General features: G+C 42.7%; 2 protein-coding genes across 6 annotated transcripts in view; both read right to left on the bottom strand.

The window, feature by feature from the left end:
* RPL31 (ribosomal protein L31) overlaps window positions 1-12893 on the bottom strand; it is a 492543-nt gene that overhangs the window by 16882 nt on the left and 462768 nt on the right. The window lies entirely within an intron of this gene.
* NPAS2 (neuronal PAS domain protein 2) overlaps window positions 1-12893 on the bottom strand; it is a 113526-nt gene that overhangs the window by 7787 nt on the left and 92846 nt on the right. For both annotated transcript variants that reach the window (XM_069876657.1, XM_069876648.1), the window contains 2 exons: window positions 8732-8878; window positions 1307-1501 (listed from right to left, as the gene is read on the bottom strand). In XM_069876657.1, coding sequence (XP_069732758.1) covers window positions 1307-1501; window positions 8732-8878 — 342 coding nt within the window. The remainder of the gene's footprint in view (window positions 1-1306; window positions 1502-8731; window positions 8879-12893) is intronic.

Below are 12893 nucleotides of genomic sequence, written 5' to 3'. Positions count from 1 at the left end.
CAACTATGTCCCTAAGCACCATGTCTTTTAAATACCTCCAAGGACGTTGACTCAACCACTGCCCTGGGCAGCCTGCTCCAATGCCTAACTACTCTTTCAGTGAAGAAATCTTTCCTAATATCTACTCTACGCCTCCCCCAGCACAACTTGAAGCCATTTCCTCTGATCCTATCACTTGTTACTTGGGAGAAGAGACCAACACCTGCCCCACCACAACCTCCACCCTCCACTACCTGGCAGTGTGGTCACCCAGTTGCTGTCAGGATACAAGAAGTGACAGCATTCCCCTAGTCTGTACCAGCTCTCATACCCACTGCTGCCCCATGCTGTGTTCTGCAGACCCACAAAAGCCTCAAGACCAGAGTTCTGTGAAAGCGAAGCAGCCCCAACACCACCAATCAAGCAGTTGTGGAGACAAACACAACCCTATGAAGACATGAGCAATATAGGGTGTGGTTAGCACTGCTGTGGAAGCCCAGTTATGGGAATAAATCTTATGAAAAGAAAAAAAAAAGGTGGTTTTTTTTCTATTTATAATATGGATAGACTTTTTATTTTAATAGAGTCATTATAATACCGGTATGTAGGAGGTTAAAAGCTACAGCTGAGGGGTCTGAAGATAATGGTACAGCTATGTTTGACACACACTCAAGGAACAGAAGTAGGAGCTAAGTTTTCTGTGAAGGAGGTACAACAGGAGGGTGGAAGAGGAAACACTGAAAATGCCGAGAAACCAGCAGTAAGAAAAAAACCTACTAGCTTTCACAGGTCTCGGTTACTAGTGAGTGAGGCTGAACTTTATTTCCCTGTACAGGAATCTGCTAGGCTCAGAACCTGGAGGTGTCACACAAATCTCCCTGTATTCCAGCTGTGTGCCACCACAGCAGACGGCTTCGCTGTGTTATTGGCATCCAGCTGGATTCAAGGAGCGAGGAGGGTTAACGCTTATTTTGAGAGGTTGCACTGCTGACACCCCTATTTCTGTTTTTCAATGTGGGCGGTCAGGTTTCTTTCAGGATCAACTGAAGAACAATAAATCATCCACACCTTTTGCACAGCCCCCCTGTTCAGTTTTAAAGCTGAAACAGCTGCTCAAGCCACCCTCATGGCTGAGGACATAACAAAGGGATTTAAGGCAAAGTAAACACCATAAGGAGACCCTTTATATAGGCTGCCCTTATATAGGAGCATACATAAGGAAAAGCAAAGGCACGCTTGCAAGATTGACATGATTTTACCTGCTTGTTTAATAACAGCTCAGTGTCTCCTTTCCATATAATGGTTCTTTATTCAAAGAAATGATTACCTGGCTCGATATCACGCTTGCTTCTCTCAGTGCTTGCTGGTTCGCTGTCTGTGAGGATGCAATTTGTCCTTGAAGTTGAGGACTGGGGACAAGCTGCTGCTGAGAAATGGCCCCTGATCTCTGCTGTAGCTGTTGTGGCTCTGGCTGCTGAGTATTGCTAAAGCTCAGGGATACCGTTGGCTGTTGTAGGAACATCTGGAAAACAAGGGGGGAGGGTTTATTTACATACCCCAGCTGCCTTGGATAATGAAAGCGACAGAATTAAATCCAAAGATATATTCTAAAATGAAGTTATGTCGTTTCTGGATTCACTGTGCATTTACTGTTAGTTGGAACTCACCTGCCTTTCCTACATTACCAGCCCTACTGTCTCTAGTTTCTTGATTTCTTGTTCTGCAAGTACACTCATTACTTGTGAAATGTGTCCTGAAGGCACAAGTCCTCTCTCTGTGGCAGGCATATAAGAGCAGTTCCCTGTACATTCACCACGTTCTGAGACATTCTGACCAGAGAGAAGAGAGTTACTCCATGTCTTTTCAGTCTTTTCATTTCTCCTTTCAACAAAATCAGCCTGCCTTTCAGACAGGGCTGCTTTTGAATTTGTCTCTGGAAATTCAACACCTTACATACAGTTGGGTTGTCAAATGTTTTTAATGAGGCCACAGTCAGGCCAGAGCTGTCTGTGTTGAATGACTGTGTCCTTATCATTAAGAAGATGTGTAAACAGACAGTCACTGTCATTTATCTGATTTTCCATCAGGTAACTGTCACCCAGTGTTCCTCCTAACCGTGCCATGCATTTGACTTGTGCAAAAGAGCCACTAGCTCTGTTAGTGTTTCTGTAAGCTACATACTCTCCATGCCTGCATGGCAAGATGACACTTTCTTCTTTAAAAGTTATGGGGCTTGGGAATTTTTGCTTTTCTAGAGAGGCTATTTCTTTTATTATAACTGCATAAAGGAAAAAGACATCTTTTAAAACTATGAATTATTAATGCTACAAACTCTCTTTGCAATATTTTGAACATAGCCACTTGCCACTGAGGACTGTATGGAGGTATGAATCCTGGGTAGTCAAAGCCATTTTTTTGACTGATTCTGACTCCACACTACTGCTACACACGTGGAACTCCATTAATTTAAGTGGAACTACTTAGATTTTAAATGAAGTCAGAATCACAATTATTCTCTTAATTATTCATCCATCAGTCTCAAGCCTAGCAGTACATCTGAGGTACGCCCAGTAATTAGTACACCTTTCTGCAGCTTATTGCTATATTAACAACTCCCTAAACTATCATGACCCCTCTAATTTTTCTTGGGAAAAAAACCATACTTTTGTCCGAAGGACTGGCACTGCTTTTCTTTGTGTAAGATCCATTGTGTTTGTACTTCTTTATCTAGCTTTTAAAACACAGTTCTAATTTAAATGTGATTAACTTCTAATGAATATCTCTATGCCAAGATTTTACTTGGAAAAAAAAGTGCAGAAGAAGCTTGCATTAATCAGCTGAGAGAGAAGGGTGCAATTAAGGAAAATGTTAACAAACATAAAGCAATGGCTTGTTTAAGGTGCTTTAGACTAACCACATCTCAAAGGTGTCTGATATAAATAAATGGGTCAAGAAAGAGAGTTGGGGCTGCTTGCAGCAGGTCTGAAACTACCTTAAAGTGTTTTCTTCTAAAAACACTGCTCACTGAGTTTGAAATCATTACATATCAGAAAGACAGATGGTCTTGTAACTTCTGCCAAGTAAATAGAACTTATTATGAATAAATCAAAGACAGGAATTATGAAAATTTGTTTTCTTGTTTATTTTCTGTATATAGAAGCTAAGCTTTGGACATGTTTGATAAATTAACTCTCTTGATTAGCTCTAGCAATGAAAATGGTTACCATTGATATAAGATTTGATATAAAACATATGACACAAAATTCAGAACAGGTAAAGCAAGTGGTGTGTTTCAGAAATGTGATGGGGATTGTGAGCCCACTGGTAACTGGCCTGATCACCACAAATTAAGACCTGTAGGGGGATTATCTTAAGTGTCCTTGCACATGGTGCACAGTGCTGGAGAAACACTAAATTCATGCAATGCAAAGTCAACATCTATTGATGCTAGTGTCAGGCAGGGTGTGAACTTGTGGTGAATGACTTACTCTGCAGGGACCTGCCTTTGTGCATGCCTTACTTCCAGATGAAGGCTGAGGAGCTCATCCTTGAAAGGAAGCAGAGTAACCTACCTTGCAATTACCAGAGTGTGCTACTGGGTAGGAATGTGCACGGGTAATGGTTGGCAGCTAACATGCTATACGTTTACAACTGAGTTTATCCCAATAAACCAATTTTCTCTGTTTATGTGTTTGTACCCTGAGAGAGCTCCGAGTGTTTCATACCTAGAGATCCTCTCTTGCATTATAATGGCCAAAGTAACATTATTACCACCTGAACATAAATGCCCTGGAAAAATAAGCACAGGGCAGGAAGCAATGGTGCCATTAAGCCCGTGTTCCCACAGAACTAGAAGACTCAAGATGCCTTACCAAAACAAGAGTTAACCCAAGAGAGGATCAATGTGGGGAATCTCTTCCTGTTAGTTAAGCTTAGAATCACAGAATCATAGAATCGTTAGGGTTGAAAGGGACCTTAAAGATCATCTACTTCCAAACCCCCTGCCATGGGCAGGGACACCTCCCACTAGGTCTGACTGCCCAAAGCCCCATCCAGTCTGGTCTTGAACACCTCCAGGGATGGGGCATACACAGCTTCCCTTGGTTCCAGTGCCTCACCACTCTCATGATGAAGAAATTCTTCCTTATATTAAGCCTAAATCTGCCCCTCTCCAGTTTATACCCGTTCCCCCTCGTCCTATCACCACAAGCCTTGTAGCCCTCCTCTTGACCCGTTCCAACAGCTCCGTATCCTTCTTATGTTGAGGATTCCAGAACTGGACACAGTACTCCAGATGAAGTCTCACAAGAAAAGAATAGAGGGGCAGAATCACCTCCCATGCCCTGCTGGCCGCGCTTCTTTGGATGCAGCTCAGGATACAGTTGGCCTTCTGGGCTGCGAGCAGACATTGCCCGCTCATGTCAAGCTTCTCATCGACCAGCACTCCGAGTCCTTCTCTGCAGGGCATCTCTCAATCACATCATCCCCCATCGTGTCCTGAAATTGGGGATTGCCTCGATTCAGGTGTAGGACCTTGCATTTGGCTTTGTTGAAGCTCATGAGACTCTCACAGGCCCACTTCTCCAGCCTGTCCAGGTCACTCTGGATGACATCCTGTCCTTCTGGTGTGGCAAGATGTGAAGCAATGACATACTTCATATATACAAAACTTACTGCTATTTCTTTATACCATATCTCTTTTGTGATAGCCCTGCCTGATTTTTGCTGAAACACTGAAATATGACAGCTTTAAATAACAGAAACCCCTTAATAAGGAATGAAATCTTTCCCAGTCTGAACAAATCCAAGTAGATAAATTAGCAGCCCCCTAACTGCACTGCTGCTAATGACATTTCTTGTGGCTGATTTTGCAGACTGCAAGGTCAGTGAAGCATCTTACAAATATTTTTTTAATTGGCTAGCTTGTTAACATACGCTGCAAAGCAGTCAGGGAGGGGAAGGACCCTCTGACACTGCTGCCCCTCATTCCAAGATAGATGGACCCTGCAACTAATGGATGAACTACATTGTCAAGACATCATGAGAAAAACAGTTCGTTGACTCTACCTTTCCTTTGGATAATCAAGGGATTATAGCCTTCTGGCTCATCACTGCAGACATCAAGACTCTGTCTTAACGTAAAATACAGAAAGATGAGAAGCACAAGACTGGGAAGCCAAGATTCGCTGACTTTGAAGGGAGCCTAATTTGCAAATGATAGGTGGCTTTGGATGGTCTCTTTTGTAGTTCTTGCAGGCTGGTCAGGCTCAGCCCTTCTGCTTCCTCCCCATCCGCAATTCATTAGCTAGACTGTTCAAATCTGGAGCAGGCACAGCATCCTTCAGACTTCTGAGGTTACTCTTGCTGTTCCTGTCCTTCATGCTTTCATTTGTCAGGAAAAGCAGTAACAGGGATTTAATGGGGTTTTGAACACATTTGTTCATGGCCCACAACCCCCTGTCAGTTTTGTCTTTCATCGCACAAGGCAATTGGAAATAGTTTCTAACACAGACTACTGTTCTCAACACCTGTCCAGTTGGGAAAGTGGTTTTTGGTGGACTGCTGTACTGCAGTTTTTAAGATCTCTGAAGGAAATGGAAATGGGGCTTAATTCTCCGCAGAGCTACCTGTACACTTCTGTGGGGAAGGGGAACCAGTGGGGAAGATATGCTAATAAATCAGTTAATGAGGGAAAAATGGAGAACACTTCCCTCTTTTCAGACAGCCTACGGCACTCCCCCATGCTTACAGCTTTTCTATGCGGAATATTAAAGAGATCAGGAATGTTCTCAATAGTAAGGCTCGCCTGTTTGCTACTATGCTTTGTAGCTTTGATAACAGGCACAGATCAATGTCTGCAGACATCCAGCTCCCTGAATGATGAAATCTGTAGAGCAAAGCACGTGGCTGGATTTCTGATTTAACAGTTTACTCCTCGCTGTTTATGAGTCACAAAAGTGCTGCATGCAAAGCATGAGGCTTTCTTTTAAATTGCCCCAGGGCAAAGAAAGCAAAACTAATTCCTGCAACCCCTGCAACAGCACATTCATAGAATCATAGAATAACCAGGTTGGAAGAGACCCACCAGATCATCGAGTCCAACCATTCCTATCAAACACTAAACCATGCCCCTTAGCACCTCGTCCACCCGTGCCTTAAACACCTCCAGGGAAGGTGACTCAACCACCTCCCTGGGCAGCCTGTTCCAGTGCCCAATGACCCTTTCTGTGAAGAATTTTTTCCTAATGTCCAGCCTAAATCTCCCCTGGCGGAGCTTGAGGCCATTCCCTTTTGTCCTGATCCCCGTCACTTGGGAGAAGAGGCCGGCTATCTCCTCTCTTGAACCTCCTTTCAGGTAGTTGTAGAGAGCAATGAGGTCTCCCCTCAGCCTCCTCTTCTCCAGGATAAACAACCCCAGATCTCTCAGCTGCTCCTCATAAGACCTGTTCTCCAGCCCCCTCACCAGCTTTGTTGCTCTTCTCTGGACTCGCTCCAGAGCCTCAACATCCTTCTTGTGGTGAGGGGCCCAGAACTGAACACAGGATTCGAGGAGCGGTCTCACCAGTGCCGAGTACAGAGGGAGAATAACCTCCCTGGACCTGCTGGCCACACCGTTTCTGGTACAAGCCAAGATGCCATTGGCCTTCTTGGCCACCTGGGCACACTGCTGGCTCATATTCAGTCGGCTGTCAACCAATACCCCCAAAGTTTTTTTTGTGGCCTTTTTTTCAACCTACAGAAAGTGGGAGAATGAAAAGGCCCTGTCCACAAGTCAGTGTGACCACTCACATATCATCACCTTCTTTGATTGTTCTGAGGAGACTGAAAAGCATTTGAACTACAATGGATGATCCTCTCCATCCACTGTTCCCCTCTTGGGCAGATATGACCTGCCCTTTATTCCCTCTGCCTCTCAGTTCTGCATCTGCAGTAAGCTGGGAAATGGTCAGTACTGACACCAGAAGACTTGCCGTGGTCTGAAAATACTTAGTACAAATGAACTACCCACAGTTTACTCATTGGGTCCCTTCTTCTCTCTAGCTGAGCTCTCCATGGGCATATCTGAGGATCTGTCCCATGTTTCTGGGTTATTAAAAGCACCTTAGCACATACGAGGGACAGCTATGTAAAAATAAAATCTGTTTCTTGCATATAAGAATGTGCTCTGATCTATTTTTGCCTGAATTATGCAAAAAAAAAAAGGATAAAAGGATGAGCATTTGTGACTATTGAAGACTTCACCAGAAGAGAGTAATGGTTTTCACCCAATTAAAAAGAGAGGAAGTGAGAATACCATGTCTCTTGGTATTCATAAGAACAATAATAGCTTTCAGACATATGACATGATTCTGAAATGAAGGCTAGTTAATTGCAGGGAGACTTTTCCTTCCCAGTAATCAAAGCCAGTGCAGAAACAATAGAAGAAATGCACTGAAATTGAACCTGATCTACCTATGTTCTTATATGGCACCAGGAACAGACAGTCCTGGTTTTGGGACCTGCCATCACTGTGTTGCCTTACAGCAGTGCACATGTAGCAACGTAGGTGGCAAAGTTTCTAATTTGGCTTCACTGATCCCTTAATTGCCTAAACATACAATCCCAATTTGTTTTAATATGTGAAACTGAATTTCACAGATGCTGATGATGGGTGAGATTCTATTCCTGTGGAAGTCAGGAGCAAAATTCTGCTGACTTTAGCAAGTCCCAGGTTTTCATCCTGTGCTTAAAATGTTCTTTGAGACATTAGTTTTTGTGACAGAGCTTGTCTTCTAAAAAAAAATCTTGTTAATACAATAGTCACAGTGGGTGCTCAATGCAACAGTTCTAGTAAGGGTCATTTAACCTGGCATTTATAGTTAAATTATGAGGAATATAGCAGTAATCAACCTGTGTTCAGAAAGCTTCCACAGAAGGGAATGATTTGTCACTTTGTCATTAAGTAAAACCTCCGGTGTACAGAACTGCACCTGCAATTATTTCTGAGCTTTGGTAGACATAAGGGGTAGTACAAAGCAGATACTGTACTTGGTGAATTAAAGGAAGGTACTGTACTTATTGAGTTATATCTCTGTGCAGGAGGTATCAAAGGCAGAAGAAGAGCTGGCTCAGACTGCTTCACCCTAAAGGCTTAAGCTGGTCCAGTGAAGAACAAATTCAGACACCTCCCAAGTGTGAACAAATGAACATCAGCAGAAGCATGTTTTTTTTTTAATGTGATAAGGAAATCGATCTTTCGTGGTCTGTATCCAGTCTGGGCAATGTCAGGAAAACAAGGACTGAATAGAAGAGATGATTGCTGCCTGAAGGAGTGCTGTTGGCTAAGGAAGAGCTGGATGGATGAGATACTGAGCAGAAGTGATGCCAACATGAAGCAAGCAGTGACTGAATGAAACCTAATGAACTGTAGAGACATAATGATTGCCAAGTATGAACTCGAACACTTTTCTATTATAGCCACTCAGTCAGGAGATTTAGTAGATAAAAGTATTAAAATGTTACTGTAAACAATGCAAATTCTCCTCCTCCTAAGGTTGAGATATTTCTTCCTTCTCTTCTTCCAGAGAGCTCTTGAATCTTTCTAAATGTAGGTTACTCAAGAGGTTTTCAGTGGGCAACATCCTCATTCAAATGAGCTGTTTCCCCACATGTCCAGATTTCTTGGACTCTGGAGGTAATTTTAAGTTGCCAACCCTATCAATGGCCACTCAAGAGAGACCACTTTGCTCTGCTCCTCCCAGCAGTAACACACCTGTATGCTGGAGTCCTGGACCAGGCAGAGCTGCTCCTGTATCTTCTGGAGCTCCTCCTGCTGCCATCGGATATTGGCCTGCAGGATTCGGGTCCGCTGCTCTAGCTGGTCCTTGATGGTCTGGAACATGCTGAACTGCGCCGAGAACTGAAAAACAAAGCGGGGAAAATCAGTCGTTATAATACAAACAGGCCTCAGTACAGCATTGTTCTGCAAGAAGTTATTGGTTTCTTGATTGTAAAGCACAGCCAAAGGAATAAAAGATGTTTGTAATATACTAACATCTAGACAGAGATAAATCTTGTCTATTTTCAATTTTATGCACATATATTAAATATTCCCCGTTAGAGTGATCTGCTTACAACTGACCCTGTTCTGTTAGGGAATTATCAAAAGGACTGTTTGTGAGGGTACGCTACTTTAAAATATCATGAACATCTTAATTGGAAGGCAAATGAGAGCATTATTTTTATTAACCTTTGGTTTGGAGCCTTTAATGTAGCGTAACTATGTATTCTGGACATGTTTTACTAACACTGTCCTGGTTTTGGCACAGAAATGCAATGCTGCAATGGTTTGTTCTGCTGATGACTTACTATAGCATTACGCAACAGCTGATCACAACAAACATTTTCTAGATTTCTAGAGACCTTACAGTGACCTTCTACTACCTGAAGGGGGTGTACAAGACAGCTGGGGAGGGACTTTTTACAAAGTCATGTAGTGATAGGAGTAGGCGGAATGGCTATAAATTGGAGAAGGGCAGATTTAGACTAGATGTAACAAGGAAATTCTTCACCATGAGGGTGGTGAGGCACTGGCACAGGTTGCCCAGAGAAGCTGTGGTTGCCCCATCCCTGGAGGTGTTCAAGGCAGGTGGGACGTGGCCTTGGGCAGCCTGGGCTGGTGGGAGGTGTCCCAGCCCATGGCAGGGGGCTTGGAACTGGATGATCTTTAAGGTCCCTTCCAACCCAAACTATTCTATGATTCTCTGATTCTACAGTTGAGTAGTTGTCAAGCTACAAGAAATACTCATTAAGTCATTCTGCTGCATGTCATAGAATGAATAGCTCAGCTCAGTGAGAGAAAGGCTACCCTAAATAATAATAATATAAAATGGAGATCACTACTCGGGGTGAAGAAGAAAGTGTAACCTCCAATAGCAGCCATACTTGGCACAAAATAGAATCATTCAGTAAGCACAGAGGGGACTAACACAACAATAAATGCCTAGTTTTATTTGGTGTTTTCAAGTATAATTGAACGTCCATCAAAGTTAATTATTACTTTATTAGGGTTTGGAATAGTTGCTTTGCGTGAGCTCATAGTCCAAAAGTAAAAAACACTCTTTGGGGGAAAAATAAAAAGCAACTTTGAAAAATCTGTAAGCTTTTCTGTAAACAAATTATCCAAGGCCTCTGAAAACATCAGGTGCTCTGCCTATCCAGGGAAAAGAAAAATTATAATAATTCTGGTGTGACTTGAAAACAGTGCCTCATTCCTGTGGTTGTTCCAGTGGCTCTGTGCTAGTGGGTGAACTGATGTGCGCTGCAGGAGCCTTCCTGCTCCATGGAGGTGCACTTGCTCACACCATTTTGGGGCTTTTTAATAGGAAAACACGAATGGTAGCAAAAAGAGATTTAAGGAGAACTAAGGTGCTAGCAGCACTGTACAGTTAAATGAAATTTCTGTCTACTTAGAGAAATCTAAATGTGACAGGTCAGATTTGTATCAACTAACTGCTTTGCCTTAAACCAGCTAAGTATGCAAAATACCTTCACGTTCTCTCCAGCAAAGCTAAATTCTCCCATGTAAATGGCCTTTAGGTGGGAAAGGACGAGAACCTCAGAAAGTTTATATCTATTTAGCAGGTTGAAGGCAGCTTTCCCGCACAATCTGGGAAGCCACTGCACCAAGAGTTTGCTCATGTGGCAAGGTGGAGGGGAGTTTTGTGGCCAGCCCTGCTTAGGAGGAAGGAGGGCTGCTGAGGTGGCCCGTGCAGAGGCTCTCAGAGCCCACTTTCATGGCAGAGGCATTGCAGTTCACAGCTTGCACCATCTGCCCCAGGAAAGAAAGAGAGAACCTGGCCTCTGGCACTGTGATCCACGGTGCTTTTGCCTTTGAACAACAGCACTGTGATCTGCAACTTGGTCCTTCCCCAGAGCAGAAAAGTGATGTCAAAGCTCCCAGGGGAGAGAAGTCAGACCTGGGTCTCTATCTTTTTCTAGTCCACACATAGGGTATTAACCCAAGAAATGGACCAGTGGAAATCTTTGATGTTTGGGAACAAGGGCAAGTGGCTCAAAAGAGTGTCCAGTGCAGCTTGTTTCAGCCTGAATTTCCTGAAGAGTCCTGGGTACCGTTCCATGTAAGAGCACAATGACACTATAGCTTGATAAGATGAGATGGAGCTAATTCCTGCTTTAATCTGGGTCTGTATAGAAGGATTTTTTAAAAAGCTAAGTCTCACAACCTAATTCCATCTCTATGAACTCTGTTCGTGAAAACTACTCTAAAGTCTTTAAAAGGATCTTTATCAGAAAGGAATTCAAAAACAATTTTAGCCAAAAGCTTCATTTTAACTGCCTGGCTTGCTGATGACAGACCTCATTAACATGCAAACTCCTTGAAGACTCTTTGGGAAAGGAACCTGATTTTCTTCAATTAATAAATGTAAGGAATTTTATAACAGATACTTTCATAGCAATTTTATACTTCAATTAGAAATGAAATCCATTTCCAGACCTGAGTTTCAAATTTGAATTTGCTTTGCAAAGTTTCACACAAAAATACATTGCTATTGATTTTAAATTATTATTCCTTACTTATTTTTAGCACCTACTTATATTTAGCATATTCATGTAGTATTGTCTTTTTGCTCTCTTTTCCATGTGCTTTTGTATTAATACATTCAACAACAACTAGCTGGTCTACTTGAATGACAGCCATTACAGAAGAAGACAAGGAACTTTCTTTTTTGCTTTTTTCCCTTTCCCACTTTAACCCCCAAATTTGTTGATAATTCTAGCCATGACCCCAGTGACTACAGAGATTCTATTGTTTTTGTACAATGAGACACTAACAGCAATTGACCTGCACTAGAGAGTATTTATCTCAAGATCATTAACTGCTCTACTAATTAGGGGAGAAATCGGTAATTGTATAATAAATTAAAAGACCTTAACTCAAAATGTTTCACACTAAACACTGCACAGCTTTAACTCTGCCATTTGCACCAGATGAAGTTGCTATCTGTCTCACTGGGGTGTTTACGAACTTCTGTAGGATCCTCAGAAAAGTGCAGATTATGCATAGAAAAGTTCCAGCTTTCCACATGCAGGCAAACACAGAAGAGTATACCTGTGAGATGTCTATGCCAGTTTAATCAAGATTTGTTAACACAGAGAAAAAACCTACAAAACCTACAGCCATAATTTTAGTCTGGTTTCTTTAAAAAAAAAAAAAAAAGATGGTTTTGGGATTGTTTTGGCAGGCATTCAGGTAGGGAAGGGGACAATCCACCAGGCTCACCGCACATGTACTGATGGTCCAGACATGCTGTACAGCCCAGGTAGAAGGATGGACACTTCTACGTTGTGACAACTCCATCCCACATGGAAGATACCACCTGGACCATGCCCAGGGAGGGATGTATCCCTCCCCCAAGTGCAACCACAGGGTGCCAGGGTTAATCCCTCCATCTCTCTAGATGCTGGAGGGCTGGAACCATAGGAGGTGACCTACAGCCCTGGTTTTTGTCAGGATGGTCCCCCATTTCAGACACACTGAACAAAAAGGTGGTCACCTCACAGACATCCTTTTCCTACAAGTTTTATGAAATTGGTAGCTGGGTAAAGAAAATAAAAAAGACTCTATTTATTTTTTACCTCAGTTTCCTTTGAGCTGTTCATTTCTGCCTACCTTCCAAATTTTCATCCTTCTGGCAAATGCTAGAGATATACAACAGAGTTGTGAGAGTCTCAAAAATACCAGATTGATCTAACTTCATGAAAGCTATAGCTGAGCAAAGGACAGAGGGACCTGCTCATTGCCTTCCTGTGGGAAAGGCTGGGTCGTGTGCCAGCTTTGCAAAGCACAGCCCTTGGGAAATGAGGTTTTATTAGTTTTGCAGCTCACTGAACAACTTGTTCATTCTTTCTGT

Source organism: Phaenicophaeus curvirostris, chromosome 1 (genome assembly GCF_032191515.1).
Source record: "Phaenicophaeus curvirostris isolate KB17595 chromosome 1, BPBGC_Pcur_1.0, whole genome shotgun sequence".
Lineage (NCBI taxonomy): Eukaryota > Metazoa > Chordata > Aves > Cuculiformes > Cuculidae > Phaenicophaeus > Phaenicophaeus curvirostris.
The sequence above is the reverse complement of the archived record's forward strand: the minus strand, read 5'-3'. Positions and strand labels throughout refer to the sequence as shown.